The sequence below is a fragment of the Schistocerca serialis genome, chromosome 3, assembly GCF_023864345.2.
Source record: "Schistocerca serialis cubense isolate TAMUIC-IGC-003099 chromosome 3, iqSchSeri2.2, whole genome shotgun sequence".
Classification (NCBI taxonomy): Eukaryota; Metazoa; Arthropoda; class Insecta; order Orthoptera; family Acrididae; genus Schistocerca; species Schistocerca serialis.
The window spans coordinates 894,382,136-894,396,720 of record NC_064640.1 but is presented as its reverse complement, the minus strand read 5'-3'; the positions used below and the strand labels follow the sequence as shown (position 1 = coordinate 894,396,720).

Genomic DNA, 14,585 nt, shown 5'->3' with positions numbered 1-14,585 from the left:
ATTACAAGAACCATCTTTCGGTAAGAGTTTTCTTTTCCCCTTTCCCTCTGCTGTGATGATGAACAGGAAGTGTTAGAAGAAAGGGTAGTAGTGTGTTTTAGTTCGTCCACGGTAACATCATGTCCACAACATTGACTTCAGCAATTGAAAGTAGCACTGCTCAGTTATCCGATGGTACTGATTTCTGCAGCTGATATAATAAAAGGTTTGGTGAATGCTAGACGTTATATAACTTTAAAGACTTTCTCGGCTCACCATTTGGAATTCTGATGATCTTCAGTTTCTGCTTTTTGCTTTTCTCAGCATTAATGCACATCAGTCCTTGTTTCATATGGGATGATCACCTCAAGAGCTGACACACATTATAGATGTACAGGGTTAATTTGCCTTAAGTGCCTTTGGCACCATCTATGGCATATGAGCCCACTGTTACAACCAAGAGTTGTATATCCAAACTTTTGGTGTTTAAAGGATCTCACAGGGTTTGGCATACATGTTCTAACTTCGGGGCAGATAAACCAAGCTTTGATATCCTCTGGTAATACAGGGGAGTTAAATGTCAAAACATATGCTTTATTTTTTTTCTAATAACCCAATAATCTCTCTTAACAATTTTCTTCGTGGCTTAGAAGCCAACGTTTCACCACTCTTCCTTTCATTCAATAGCCATTATACCTAGACAGATGACTACCCGCATGCTGAAATTAAGGATACTATGCGTTTCTGTTACAATAGGGTATTCACCAATTTTTTTTTCAAACTTAAAAGCTTTGAAATTTGCAGTGTAGCTGTTTCGAAGTTGTCTGACTCCTTTCAAAGATGGGCTACTGCTTCTAAAGTTTTACATGTGTAGAAAGGGTGAATGTTTTTGAAATATCTCTCCCCTCTCTTTACTACTATAAATGAATTTTGGCAATTTTATGCCCTGTTACTTTCTTTACCATCATTCTTATGATGTTTTCCTCAAGAGATCTGTCCATTTGAGCTGTTTTTTATTAGTTGAGTGTTAGCACTCCTTTCTACCAGAAGGCCAAATTTGAGCTGTAAAAATTGTTCCGACCCCACAGTTTGCTATGAACATAAAAAATCCACCCAGGCAGAGAACTGCTGGCCTGAATAAGCCTCACACAATAACAGTGCTTGCAATTGATCCAGAGGCGCCAGTCAAGGTTCTTAGCATTCTCGTGACTCTCATATTTTCCATATGAATACTCATACAAATGAAAGCACAGGTATGAAGTTAATCGAATGCTCCAATCTTATGGAAATTACTCTCCTGGTAGTATTGTATAAAGTTATTTATTACATAATTCTTCCGGTTTTCCCAGCAATACTCTGAATAATTGGGTCTTCTGCCTGTTATTCGCATCATTCTCACGATATTTTGACGGTCAACTCAATGTCTTCTTCAGGCACTCCCTGAGATTGGTGCTCAGGTGGATCAGGTCCAGTATTTAGGCCGGGATGGTGCTTTGCACTCCATTTTTAATCAACGCCTCATCGAGCACTCTGTCTGCAGTCCATGCCGCCTCCAGCACTCCATCTACGGGCCATGCACACCTGCAGTGGCTCTCATTCCTCTCTCATGCCACAGATGCTTCGACCGCTGTACGCATCCAGCTTGGCCATCCTCTGGTGTGGTGCCCATCGTCTCATACTCTGTTTCACACCCACACAGTAGCGAAAATTTAGAAAGCTTGACTGTTTTACAAGAACTAGATGCAGTGAATTAGCAGCTTGGGTTTTCGTATAGTGATAATAATAAATAATCGACTAATTTCAGGAACACAACTTACTACGTGTGAAACTTTCCTTCTGTATTTCCACACTAGCTGATCTTCGGGATGGCGAAGGACGCACATCTTCAGCACCTGTGGATTTGTAACAAAATTTTAAAAGGCAAAACTGTTCAATTTAGTTTATATAAATTAAAAAAAAACACACAAATATATTTAAGCAGTAAATACAAAATACTACAACAAACAGGGCAGATAAAGAATAAATACTGAAGAAGAAACCAACAATAAAGAGAATATAGCACAAGTAGGTTAGACATTGGCAAGAGCAGTGAGGGAGAGGGGTGGACAACCAACAAAGTTTGAGGGAGGGCATGTGTGGAGGTGGCCAGAGGTGTGGGAGAGGAGGCGGAGGACTAGTGATGGGGCCAAACAATTAAAAACAATTGACTCAGATGGTCATAGCTTTACATATCTGTAGGATTATTATTCGTTCATTCTTTTGGAGTGAAACCAGACTGTAGAATCAATCTGACACATTCAGTACTAATCTGTAACATTCAATTGTTTTGACCCTGTTAAGTCATTATTGTTTACTGCATTCTGTTATCACCAGTTGTCACTCTTATTGCAATTCTGATACCTGCTTTCTATTGACTGCCAGTAAGTAGTTTTTAGTTTAGTTCTTCATCCATGTCTATGAATAGGTGCTTTCTTAATAGTGATCTTTATGTCGTGACCACAATGCCTAAATGCTCAGTGGTGTGGGAATGAAAGAAATCATATGACTAAATAAAAAGTGATCCTCAAGATAAATTCAATATCATATAAAATATTGAAAGGATGTTTCACACTATGAAACAACATTAATTAAATAAAGTTAAGAAAATTAATGAATGAAGACAAATATTTCTTGCCAAACAAAATACTTCTGAAAAGTGACAGTACCTACATAGAAAGCAAGTGATTAAGTCACCTAAAAATTAAAAATAATTTATCTTATATGCTTTCCGTTCACGTCACCTCAGCATTGAACAAAATCGAATTAATGGTCATTTGTGCACACCAGCGAAAAGAGGGAGACAGAGCTTCAATAAATTTAATTAAAAAAGTAACTGTTTATTCATAATGTAGCACCACTAACTCTTCATTTATAATTTAGCACCAGTTATTAAACTTTTGAAACAAACAAAAAATTCACATTTATGAGAAATTTGTATTTCAGTAAATAAATACGTACAATTTTGAAAATACTGCATTTTTAAAAATATACTTTTTATTCACCTCTCCTTGAAATAAAATACATTTTTGCCTGAAAAAGTTGGCAACCCGAGTCATGGTTCATGTACAAGTGAAAAATATGAAAAGTATGCAAACAAATGAAATTTCTAGTACCACACCCTCAAAAACATATTTTTTTACTACAGATATGTAGATGATGTCATCATTTTAACCAAAGGCACAGAAAATGATATCAATGAGTTAACCAATTATTAAACAGCTTCCATGAAAATGTGAAGTTCATAGTTGAGCACCAAGTAGGTGACACCATAAACTTTCTAGACTTGACCATTACAATAATGGATAATACAACAACTTGAAATTTATCAAAAACCTATCATGACACAGACTACCATTCATAAAACCTCTCTCGTCACCCCACAGCCCACAAAATAGTAGCATTCCACTACATGGTCAATGGAGCAGTCGAACTGCCATTCTCTGAAGTTAATTACAAACAAGAAATGGAAATAATACAACAAACAGCCACTGCAAATAGCTATAATAGTCCAACAATTAAAGCACAAAATGCAAACACAAAGAAAGATCTTCCATACAATCCCATTTCTGAGTAGTATTTCACATCAGATTTGTAATGTCTTCAAATCAAAAGTCCTAAATGTATCTTTCACTACTGACAGCAAGACTGGCCAGTGAGTAACTTACAACAACAACACAAAGAAACCCACTACACAATACAAGTGTATACAAAATTGAATGTTTGGACTGCAACTGTTTCATTCATAAACATTCAAACCTACAATTACCATAAATTGGTTATTTACATGTTTCTATGATATTTTCTAAATGAACAATGGAACAGCCTGACTTGCAAAATCTAACAGACCCATCATACCAACAGTTTGTATCACCTGTCAGTACACAGATATGTATATATTATTTTAAACCATAATCAATGTATTGGTTGGTTGAAACTTCCTCGCAGATTAAAACTGTGTGCTGCACCGAAACTCGAACTCGGGACCTGTCCCTTTCGCAGGCAAGTGCTCTACCATCTGAGCTACCCAAGCACGACTCACAACCTGTCCTCACAGCTTCAATTCTGCCAGTACCTCATCTCCTACCTTCCAAACTTCACAGAAGCTCTTCTGTGAACCTTGCGGAACTAGCACTCCTGGAAGAAAGGATACTCACATCAGCACACACTCCACTGCAGAGCGAAAATCTCATTCTGAAAACGTCCCCCAGGCTGTGGCTAAGCCATGTCTCTGCAATATCCTTTCTTCCAGGCATGCTAGTTCTGCAAGGTTTGCAGAAGAGCTTCTGTGAAGTTTGGAATGTACTGGCAGAATTTAAGCTGCGAGGACGGATCGCGAGTCATGCTTGGGTAGCTCATATGGTAGAGCACTTGCCCGTGAAAGGCAAGTTCGAGTCTCGGTCCGGCACACAGTTTTAATCTTCCAGGTAGTTTCATATCAGTGCACACTCCTCTGCAGAGTGAAAATCTCATACTGGTTGGTTGGTTGATTTGGAGAGGGGACCAAAAAGTGAGGTTATCGGTCCCATTGGATTAGGAAAGAATGGGGAAGGAAGTCAACAGTGGCCTTTTAAAAGAACCTTCTCAGCATTTACCAGAAGCTATTTAGGGAAATCACAGAAAACATAAATAACGATAGCCAGACGTGGGGCTTGAACCATCATCCTCCCAGATGCAATTCCATTGTGCTAACCACTGCGCCACGTCGCTCGGTAACCAATGTAGTACTTCAACTTTTACTCAGCTATAATATGTAACAGATTTAATCTTAACAACTCACTGCCTTGGCATACAAAAGTCTTTGCTTTCCTTCTGTCACTCCTTTCATCCTCTCTCTTCTCTGAATCCTCCCCCCCCCCCCCCCCCCCACACACACACACACACAATGTAACATAGTAATTAAAGTAAACTGTTATTTATGTACAATTTTGCCACTGTTTGCAACGTAATCATTACACATATTGTTTTCAGCATGTCACCTGATTATATAAATGTATACAAAGTACTATGCTATAAAAACCTGACACAAAAGAATGTGTTTCCCTCTGGAGATATTTACACCAACACATCTATTCATCTACACAACCAAAGATTTCTACAATGCTTTAAGACTTGCTCTGAAATAGTCTTTTGTTTTGTTATAACAGGTGCATTAAAACAGCACTGGTAATATTTTTTTTAATTTTAGGGTTGTATTAGTCAGATGTTTCGTTGCTGTTTTGGTAAACATGTCTGAAATGTAGCCATAGCCATACTAGATGTCTAGTATGTCATTAGTTGTCAAAAAGGTTACATATGTGGGGTTGCGAGTATCAATTATTGATTTGTTTTAAAACTGTATTTGAGAATTTTGCTATAAAAAATGGGAAAAATGTAAAAAAAAATTAGAAATGTTGAATATTGCTGTTGGTGGGTCTGCTATAGTAAAACAAGGGTTTACAAGTGGTGTAAGCATTTCCAAGATGGCCATGAAGACACTGATGACACTGAAAACGACAAGTGTTTCGGACACCCCCACACAACAGCAACAACCAATGCAAATGTGGCAAAAGTGAAAGAAATGAGTATGAATGAGCGCCGAATAACAATCGGAGAAGTTGCTGATGATGGTGTATTAACTGGCTCAATTGGCTCATGCCATGAAGTCTTTTACGATGTTGTGGGTATGAAATGTGTAATAGCAAAATTACTGCCAAATGCAACTGTTTATTAATGTTCACTTCATTTCATTGCTTGTTCGTGAATTTTTGGCCAGAAACAACACTGTAATGATGAAGCAGTCTTCACATTTGAAAGATATGGCCCCCAACATAATTTTTTTCTGTTTCCAGAAAGTAAAGACAATCTTAAAGGGCAGTCATTTTACAAGCATAGATGGGATAAAAACCACATTGCTGAAACAGCTAAGTAGTATCCCAAGGATCGAACTGCAGAAGTGTTTCAGGGATTGGAGAAGCACTGGCATACGTGTGTAATATCTGATTCGGACTACTCTGAAGGAGGCTACATTAATACAGACAAATAAAACAACTTACTTCCAAAAAATGAAAATTCCCAATACTTTTTGAACACACCTCATACATTCTTTGCACATATTTCTTTCTAGACATCATCTCTGTTCACCCAGTAGTCACAAACTGAGATGGTTTATATGTGACGTATCATGATAGAGAAAGGAGTCTGTGACCACTGGAGGTATTCTACTTTAGTTATTTTACTTTCACATTTACATTAATGTTCAATCTTTAGTCACAGATCTCCACAGAGCCATGCTCTGAAATAATGTTTTGTTTTTATCTACTAGACGATAACATAGACACACCATGACTCCAAAGTAATAAAACAACACATAAAAGGCTGGCAGAAAAAAATATGGTGAATATATTTCTTTTTAGCAGCCACAGTTGACACTACAACCATTTTATGTAATTTCTCTGCAAGTCTGATCCACTGAGATAGACAGCATCAAGTTGGAAAATGTTCTGACTTGTCAGTCAGCACCCAGAGAAGCTACAATGAGGTTGTGTTTACTGTGTCTGTTGCACATTATGGATTTCAAACAATGTGTGAACATTAAGTTATGTTTCAATTTTCAAGAAAGTGTCAAAGAAACACATGAATTGTTGAAAGTATTGTATGGCAATAATGTTGTAACTCTGAAGACAGTTCGCCAGTGGTATGACCTATTTAAATACACAAATGAGTCGGTATTAGTTGAGCAACATTGAGGACATCCATCAACCTCAAAAACAGAAGAAAATGTGTAAGAAGTGGCAAAAATTGTTCGTTCAAACAGGCTAATAACTATTCCAGAGCTTACCAAAAAACTTAGCATCTTGTACAGGTCCATGCAAAGCATTTTAACTGATAATTCGCAAATGTGAAGAGTAAGTGTAAAATTTGTTTCCAGACTTTTGAGTGACGAATAGAAGAAAAATCGTGTGTCAGTCTGCACACAGTTTGAAGGATCGTCTTCATTCAGATCCAGGCTTCATGTCCACAATTGTAACCATAGAGAAAACTTAGGTATATGGGTATGACCCAGAGACAAAAATGGAAAGTTCTGAATCAAAAAGCAATGAATCTCCTTGTTCTAAAAAAGCACACTTGCCAAAAATCGAATACCAAAGTCAGTCATTCTCTCTCTCTCTCTCTCTCTCTCTCTATCTATCTATCTATCTATCTGTCTATCTATCTATCTGTCTATCTATCTATCTATCTATCTCTATCTCTCTCTTTTTAATGAGAGCACAGTCCGATCAGAGTTTGTTTGACCAGACGGTTGTACTGTAACTACAGAGGGGGACTGTCTACTGGTGCTGCCCTGTTCTCTCTCTCTCTCTCTCTCTCTCTCTCTTCACCCAATTTTTTTAACAAATGTAATCTAACATAAATGGCTTTCCAAGCATATGTTATGTTATCTGTATTCTATACAGTGTCTGTAAGGATTATATTTTTATCTCCATTTAATTTAAAGCCATAGTGCTTCTCAGTACTTCTGATGAGTGAATTCACATTTGACTTTTACAATACGTTAATTAACAAAACAGATGCATCCAATGCCCTTTCTCTTTCTTTCCTTTTGGAACGTGATTCTGAATATTACTTTTCACAATTCTGTTTTTAACAATAATAATTGAGACAAGAGACCTACCGAACACCTTAATGTGTAATCACATTTGATACTTCATATTTTGCATATGGAGAGAGTAAGTTCTTGTGTTTTTAATTCATAAATGCTTTGTAATGTTTCATTTTACGACTACACCTGTTTAATGTTCTATTAGTATGTCAGTCCATACTTGGCTGAAGCACCGCCTCACGACAACCTCTCAATAGTCACCTGTCACAGAGCTCGGTTTGACACTTACCATTATGTTTGACAAGATACACACTGTCCATCTTTGTTTGCTTTGGTATATCTCCAGATTTTGGAAGTTTCTGATAACCAGCTTGAACATCAGCTTATTTAAAGTGCTCCTTGTGTATCCTTTATTTTTTTCTGATCTGAAGTATGTTGAAAGGGGTCATACTAAGATTAATTAATATGCGATCTAGACAACACTGGTTGTGAATGTCATGAATGATCACTGACCTCTCCAATAATTTTTATCTAATCTAGTGATAAGCAGGAGCAGCCTATATATATGAGGGTTGAATGAAAAGTAATGCATCCACCTTCATTAATTGGGTTTGGATGGGAATAGTTTAATAAATCAATCGCAGAAATAATCCTTAGACTGTGAACTTTAATTATCAATATTCACTTTTCCACATAATCACCAGCCAGTTGGATACATTTCTGCCCACGATGGAAAAGTTTTCTGAAGTCGTCACGAACGAAGTCGACACTTTGTTTCTGCAACTACAGTCTCACAGTTCTCTCAACATCTTCATCAGAAACATAATGGTGTCCCCACAGATTGTCTTTCATTATCGGGAACAGATGGAAGTCAGATGGCGCTAAATCTGGACTGTATGGAAGATGCCGTACGGTGGTGAGATTCACTCTCTGAAGTTCTCCTGTGGTGGTGCGCGAAGTGTGTGGTTTGGCATTATCATGCTGCAGAAAAATATTTCCCTTTTCCTTTCGGACCCTTGTTAGCCATTGTTTCAGAGTTCACAGCATTGTGATGCAATGATCTGAATTTATTGTTGTTCCACAATCAAGGAAATCAACAGGGATAACACCATCTGCGTCCCAGAACACTGTGGTCACGATTTTTTCAGCTGAGGGCTGTGTCTTGAATTTCTTTTTCTGGGGCAAGTCTTTGTGTCGATATTCCATAGACTGACGTTTTGTCTCCTGTCACAATTGAATGGAGAAAGACATCACCTTCATTCTCATAACATGAGAGGAGTTCCTGGGAAATTTCAAGTCTGTGCACTTTCATTTCAGTAGTCAGCATCTGGGGTACCAATCGTACACGAATCTTCCGATAGCCAAGCAAAGCAATAATGTGACCCACACATTCTTGTGAAATGCCAATTGCGCTTGCAATTTCTCTCTGAGTGATACAACAATCATCCTGAATCAATCCGTCAAGATTTTGCTTGTGAAACTCGGTGGCTGCTGTCACAGGATGTCCAACTCTTTATTTGTCATGCAGGTCACATGTTCCCACCTCAGCATCTTTAAAGTTACTCGCCCGAAGACGTACACTACTAACATCAATAGAATCATTATAAACTGCTTTCATCTTCTGATGAATCTTGTTTGGGGTGACACCTTCTGCTGTCAAGAATTCAATGACTGCATGTTGTTTAAATCGCACTGACCGACAGCTTGCGCAGGGGTCTATACTTTACACTGTAACAACACAACCATTCAATGCTAAGGCTTCCCGCCAACTGGAGTTGTAGAGAAGAGGTTACAGAACATACCAATGCTGCCAACTGTTGGAGAGTTATGAAGGTGGAGGCATTACTTTTCAGTCAACTCTCGTAGTTTATTCTATAATTTATGTATCACAAATTGAACACAAATTAGAAAGGTATTTAAAACAGTACAAAATCATTATGAAACTAATTTTGATTATTATCAATTAAGCGAAGCTGTTCTAGTGATACCAAATGAGTAATTTTTAATAACATTTCGTGTTAAGAGAATATCGTGATTTCCATTGAATGCTCATTCTTAAGATATGAGCTGGGACTATACATACATTACAAAAGATTATTTTACATGTCAAAACCAATGCATTTCTTGCTTTAGGTTTAAAAACACATTGTGTCTTTAAACACTGCATAATTAAAGGTCAACAACTAATTTCAAGAACACAACTTACCACCTTTCATATCTTCAGTCCGTGCTGTAACACTAACTGATGCCCTAGATGGTGGTTGGTGGACATCTCCAGTATCTGTGGATATGTAACAAAATTTTAAACACTGCAAATGTTGAACTCTTTCTAAACAAATAAACATAACAGAGAGATCCACTTTAAAAAAATATATATCAAATGCAAAACAAGGGTGAAAGCATAAACAGTGACATGAAGGAAAATCAAAATGAAATTGGTTAGTTAGCTGAGGACATGCTGAGCAATCTCGTTGTGTGGTGAAATGAGTACAAAAAGAAAGGTAGAATGCATATTAGGACAAAGGGACAGGAGGGACAAAAGGAGAAGAGATGAGGAAGAAAACAGGAAGGGCGAAGGGGCAGGCAAGAAGATGAAGACAATCATAACATTTTGCTGGTAAAGATTCTATTTATAAATTCACCATGCTCATTTCAGAATGACATGCAATTGCTATAAAGATTATATGTGCAGAGTGCTTTCCCCCATACATATGTAGTATTTCAGTATCATAATTTCCACAGACACATAATTAAAAAATAGCTAGTACCAATTTCATGAGTTGTTCCAAAAACAACGAAGGATTTCTCCTGAGATGAAAGTTATTTTATTTTATGTCGCTTGACTAATGCGATCTTAATAATGAAATTTCAGAAATTCTGAACAGGTTTAATAACACTAGATGCAATGCGCTAGCACATTGTCTACTTGCATAATAATCACAGTTCACCAAATTATTTCAAGTGTACAACTTACTGTGTATCATAGCTTCAGTCTCTCTCGTCACACTAACTGATCTTGTAAAAGGAGACGCGCGGATGTCTACAGAACCTACAAATTTGTAAAAAAATTAGTAAAGCAATAGACACATTCACTTCACAGAAACTGAATAAGAAACCAAGAGTACAAGGAAAATAAATACGAACACACTTGAGAAGTATGAAATAATAGTGGACCAGAAGCGAGCAAAAGAAGCCCAGAGAGAAGGATAAGAGGGTGAAACATGTTTCAGCCAAAAGGGAGATGGGAGAATGTGGGAGTGGGAGGATATGCCTGAAGAGTGGGAGGAGATAGAACAGAATTGGCAAGTACAGGGAAAAGTGCAGAATGAAAGGTGATATGAAGAATGAGGAAAAATGGAGTAGGTAGAGAGACCTGATCTGTGGATCCTGAGAAAAAGAAGAGTGTGAGAGTGGGGTGGGCTGGGAGAGTGGTGGCATGGGCAGGGCAGTGTGGGAGAGTGGTGGCATGGGCAGAGCAGTGTGGGAGGGTGGGGCAAGAGTTGGCCCAGGCTGGTTCTTGGGGCAGGGCAGGGCTACAGGTAAAATGACAGGACAGCATGAAGGGAAGTGTGGGTGGGAGGCCAAGTGGTGGCAGGAAAGGTTATTGGGGCCAAATGAGGCAAGGGTGGGAAGGGAAACTGGGGCACGAGAGGCATGGGTGGAATGGGAAAGTGGGGGCAGGGACCAATTGTAAGGTCAGGGCGAGGCATAGAGGGTGGCCTGGTTAATTAGGTGCAGGGAGATTGAGCTGGGATATTGGGGGCAGGGCAGGGTGGGATGGCGAGGCTGTAAGGGGACAGCAGGGCAACGCAGGCCGACAACGGCACCGCAGGGTGGCGTGGGTCATGGACAGGATGACTGGTCGGCGTGGGCCACAGACGGGATGGCTGGGCGAGTGAGGCAGGCACTGTACAGGACTGCTGGGCGGTGTGGGCCGGGGACAGAAAGACTGGGCCATGGATGGGAAGGACATGTGGGGTAGGTTAGGGACAGCTAGGTAGTATGGGGTGGTATGGAGGAAGTTAGGTGTTAAGCATGTGGGGTGGGATGGGGAAGGTGTGTGCTGTGTGGAGAGTTCTAGGTGGGTATGGTGTAGGGTGCTTTGGGAAATTCGGGTTGGGGGCAGGGTGAGCAATGAGCATCCATGTTGCCTGTTAGCACTGATAAGTGCAGATCATCAAATAATTTCAGCTATACAACTTACCGCCTGTCACAAATTCAGGCTCTCTCTTCACAGTAACTGTTCTTTTAAATGGAGAGGAGGGGGTATGTGGAACTCCTGTGGATTTGGAACAAAATTGTAAATGAAGTATACAGATCCACTTAATGGTAGAAACTTATCAAGAAACCAACAGTACGAAGGTAAGTACATACACATACGAAAATAAATTAAAATCGCTCAAAAGGGGAAAGGCCACTGGACCTGATGGGATACCAGTTGATTTTACACAGAGTACGCGAAGGAATTTGCCCCCCTTCTTGCAGCGGTGTACCGCAGGTCTCTAGAAGAGCATAGAATTCCAAAAGATTGAAAAAGGGCACAGGTCATCCCCATTTTCAAGAAGGGACGTCGAACAGATGTGCAGAAGTATAGACCTATATCTCTAACGTCGATCAGTTGTAGAATTTTGGAATACGTATTATGTTTGAATATAATGACTTTTCTAGAGACTAGAAATCTACTCTGCAAGAATCAGCATTGGTTTCAAAAAAGATGATCGTGTGAAACCCAGCTCGCGCTATTCATCCACGAGACCCAGAGGGCCATAGACACGGGTTCCCAAGTACATGTCGTGTTTCTTGACTTAGGCAAGGCATTTGATACAGTTCCCCACAGTTGTTTAATGAACAAAGTAAGAGCATATGGACTATCAGACCAATTGTGTGATTGGACTGAAGAGTTCCTAGATAACATAACGCAGCATGTCATTCTCAATGGAGAGAAGTCTTCCGAAGTAAGAGTGATTTCAGGAGGGCCGTAGGGGATTGTCATAGGACCGTTGCTATTCACAATATATATAAATGACCTTGTGGATAACATCAGAAGTTCTCTGAGGCTATTTTCGGGTGATGCTTTAGTATATCAAGAGGTTGTAACAATGGAAAATTGTTCTGAAATGCAGGAGGATCTGCAACAAATTGACGCATGGTGCAGGGAAAGGCAATTGAATCTCAATGTCGACAAGTGTAATGTGCTGCGAATACATAGAAAGAAAGATCCTTTATCATTTAGCTACAATATAGCAGGTCAGCAACTGGGAACAGTTAATTCCATAAATTATCTGGGAGTAGGCATTAGGAGTGATTTAAAATGGAATGACAATATAAAATTAATCGTTGGTAAAGCAGATGCCAGACTGAGATTCACTGAAAGAATCCTAAGGAAATGCAGTCCGAAAACAAAGGAAGTAGGTTACAGTACACTTGTTTGCCCACTGCTTGAATACTGCTCACATGTGTGGGATCCGTACCAGATAGGGTTGATAGAAGAGAGAGAGAAGATCCAATGGAGAGCAGTGCACTTCGTTACAGGATCATTTAGTAATCACAAAAGCGTTACGGAGATGACAGATGAACTCCAGTGGAAGACTCTGCAAGAGAGATGCTCGGGCTTTGGTATGGGCTTTTGTTGAAGTTTCGAGAACATACCTTCACCGAGGAGTCAAGCAGTATATTGCTCCCACCTATGTATATCTCGCGAAGAGACCATGAGGATAAAATCAGAGAGATTAGAGCCCACACAGAGGCATACCGACAATCTTTCTTTCCATGAACAATACGAGACTGGAATAGAAGGGAGAACCGATAGAGGTACTCAAGGTACCCTCCGCCACACACCGTCAGGTGGCTTGCACAGTATTGATGTAGATGTAAGTAATAGTGGGCCAGAAGTGAGATGGAAAAAGAGGCCTGGACTGTAGGACAAGAGGGTGAAATGTATTCTGGCTAAGAGGGCAGGAACAAAACGAGTGTGAGTATACATTCCTGGAAAGTGAGAGAGTGAATGAATCAAAGGAGAGAGTTGTAGGGGACCAAACAGCAAAATCATCAGACCCTTGGTGAAGAGAGAATTCATCTATAGTTAGTGATGTCAACTGGAATTTAGATTGAGTTATGAAAGTATGTAGGATTGATAATATTGAGGCTTTGAAAGCAATATTGGTGTGAAAGCTGAGAAATAATTTTAAGAGAAGTAAAAATACATAGGTCTGGCTGATACACTGATCAAGCAGATGAGAAACAGAAACAGAAAATATGGTGCAAGATAAAGAAGCAGCTAAATGCATTTAAAATCAATTAAAACTGGGTTAAAGAGGTATGACCAAGGCAGCTGGTAAAGGAGGTAGTGTCACAGGTCCTCCAAATCCAGCACAGGAGCAGATGTGCTACAACCCCAGACACATCAGCTTCACCCTGAAGGTAGTTTAAAATGTTATATCTGAGAATAAAAACCACTTTCAAGAAGAAAATTGAGAACAAGTTCAATTGCCTGCTAGCCACCCACCAATATTAGAAGCAAACAACCCAAAAGACCATGCCTAGCATAGAGCTGCAGAGGAAAGGGGCATTCCACCACGATGTGTGCTACTGTCTGTAAGACTCCACAACCAGAACATGAGGATGGTTTGGTAACATAAAATAAAACTCTGGGTTAAACTAATATAACCAATGCAGAGACGACATAAAACAGAGTGCCTAGGTGGTGTGGGCCAGGTGTCAGTGGGGTGGGATGGAAAAAGTTTGGAGTGCGGCGTATGGGGTGGGGTGGGATGGGGAAAGCAAGGTGTGTGGTGAGTGGGGAGTGGGGAGATCTAGGTGGTGCAGGGTACTTTGGGGAATTGGGATTGTGGGCAAGGTGAGCAATGAGCTTGCACCTTGTCTGCTACCAGTGATAACTGCAGATCATCAAACAATTTCAGCTATACAACTTACCATCTGTTCTTTTAAATGGAGAGGAGCGGATATCTGCAACTCCTGTGGATTGGGA

General features: G+C 39.6%; 1 protein-coding gene across 2 annotated transcripts in view; it reads right to left on the bottom strand.

Moving 5' to 3' along the window:
- LOC126471138 (delta(14)-sterol reductase LBR-like) overlaps positions 1-14,585 on the bottom strand; it is a 765,587-nt gene that overhangs the window by 183,332 nt on the left and 567,670 nt on the right. For both annotated transcript variants that reach the window (XM_050099231.1, XM_050099232.1), the window contains 4 exons: positions 14,531-14,572; positions 10,572-10,646; positions 9,804-9,878; positions 1,797-1,871 (listed from right to left, as the gene is read on the bottom strand). In XM_050099231.1, the coding sequence (XP_049955188.1) occupies positions 1,797-1,871; positions 9,804-9,878; positions 10,572-10,646; positions 14,531-14,572 (267 nt within the window). The remainder of the gene's footprint in view (positions 1-1,796; positions 1,872-9,803; positions 9,879-10,571; positions 10,647-14,530; positions 14,573-14,585) is intronic.